This window comes from Dipteris shenzhenensis, chromosome 21 (assembly GCF_047967505.1).
Source record: "Dipteris shenzhenensis isolate YYH24624 ecotype China chromosome 21, Dip_SZ_1.0, whole genome shotgun sequence".
Lineage (NCBI taxonomy): Eukaryota > Viridiplantae > Streptophyta > Polypodiopsida > Gleicheniales > Dipteridaceae > Dipteris > Dipteris shenzhenensis.
Window position 1 is genome coordinate 24,170,657 of NC_141616.1, and position 1,582 is coordinate 24,172,238.

Genomic DNA, 1,582 nt, shown 5'->3' on the forward strand with positions numbered 1-1,582 from the left:
AGTCTACTTTATTTTTTGGTGCCAACTCTTTAAAAAATGGGTATAAATCACACCAAAATATTTGCTAGGGCTTAGAAGCTATTAGAAAGCTATTTAGAATGCTATTGTCACTACGGAAAACAAACTAGTTTAATGCAACAAGTGAGAGAGACAATACTAAAGAAACATCGGAGTGTGCATCTAAGCTACAATTGGGATGCAGCATTTCTATTTCCCAAGGGAGGGAAAAAAAAGCAAACTAGATCAATGCTAGAAGCGAGAGACAAAGAAATCTACACAAAGAAATCTGCACTATGCTACCTTTAAGCGAAAACTAAGGTAATACATTTGTTGTTACGCAAAAGGAACCCTCACAACGAACTTGTTTGAGGAGAAACTTTGAATTTAAAGAAAGAAGCAGATTATCAAATCAAACGTCGTGCATACACCTATTACACAAACTCCGGCCAACAAAGTCTTCATCCAATCAATTGGAAGATGAAGCGTGCTGATGCGAGGAAAAAGAGAACAACGTTGGTTCAGAAGTATGTCGATCTTCGACGCTGAGTTACGCAAGTCTGTTCTGTTCAGATACCTCAGTTAAATCACCTCCAAATGCATCTCCGTTAGAGCCTCCTCGCAAAGAGTCCGCCTCACTCCGGCCATTCACATAAGTTGTATCACTAGATATATCCAGGAACGTTTCCGCGGGCTGAGAGTTTTCTAAGCAACTCCGCGCATTGCCTCCTGTACAACTCATCGCTTTCTTCAACCGGTCCTGCTATGAAATTTTCCACCGCAGCCCGGGGCTCGGGGGTCGCAGATGCAGTGCCCATCTCAGCCACAGGGATACCGGAGGCGGTCGTCTTGCTAGCGCCAGACTGCGGATTCCTTCGCTTCTTGAACGGCGAGGCGATGAGAACGCGGATCTTTGAGTGCAGTCGAAAACTCCATCCGGTCTGCGCTTTGGGGCCAGGCAGTCTAGGAGCACCATAAGGGTCTTCTTGTGTGACTTCAGCAATAGGGGACATCTCCTCCTGGCCGAGCTGGACTTTGCTATACTTCCTGCTGGAGAAGAAAGGCATTTTGTGAGACTGGGAGGCAGGGAGCGCCATGGTGGGAGGGATTCCAAGAGATGGGTATGTCGAGAGAGAGAGAGGAAGAAGAGGAGACCATCATTTGCGGTGTGGCAATCACCCTCATAAGCTCTAATTTCAACGTATCTACTGCAGCTTGTGTGACCAGTTCAACGGTTTCATTCTTTCGAGGCATGAGGCAGGGACTCATTAGTTCTTGTTGACTTCGTCCTCCCTCATCTCTGTCATCTCTCCAAGACTCGCTCTCCGATGGGGTCCCTTTCTTACCAGCCTCTTATTTGCAAACACTTGTACATATGATAACAAATATTTTAAGAGATTTAGAGTCGTGTTCTCGTTGATAGCTATGGCAGCATGGTTTGACCAATATTACAATAACATACAATCTCAATATACATACATCTTTCTAAGAGGAGGAATGAACGAAAACCCCCCATGAAGACTTAGGGGAAGAAAAGGAGAGGAGAGCCTTTAAGGAGGTGGAGTAAATGAGGAGTGGAGCCCCT

General features: G+C 45.4%; 1 protein-coding gene across 1 annotated transcript; it reads right to left on the reverse strand.

Annotated features, from left to right (window-relative positions):
* Positions 1 to 389: 389 nt before the first annotated feature.
* LOC147888661 (uncharacterized) lies at positions 390 to 1,233 on the reverse strand. Its single transcript, XM_087392996.1, has one exon. It carries the CDS (start codon positions 1,092 to 1,094, stop codon positions 663 to 665), a length of 432 nt encoding a protein of 143 aa, XP_087249122.1. The 5' UTR covers positions 1,095 to 1,233; the 3' UTR covers positions 390 to 662.
* Positions 1,234 to 1,582: the final 349 nt, after the last annotated feature.

Bases quoted from the DNA above. Each gene is read 5' to 3' on its own strand.
- LOC147888661 (XM_087392996.1), bottom strand. From the start codon at position 1,094: ATGGCGCTCCCTGCCTCCCAGTCTCACAAAATGCCTTTCTTCTCCAGC.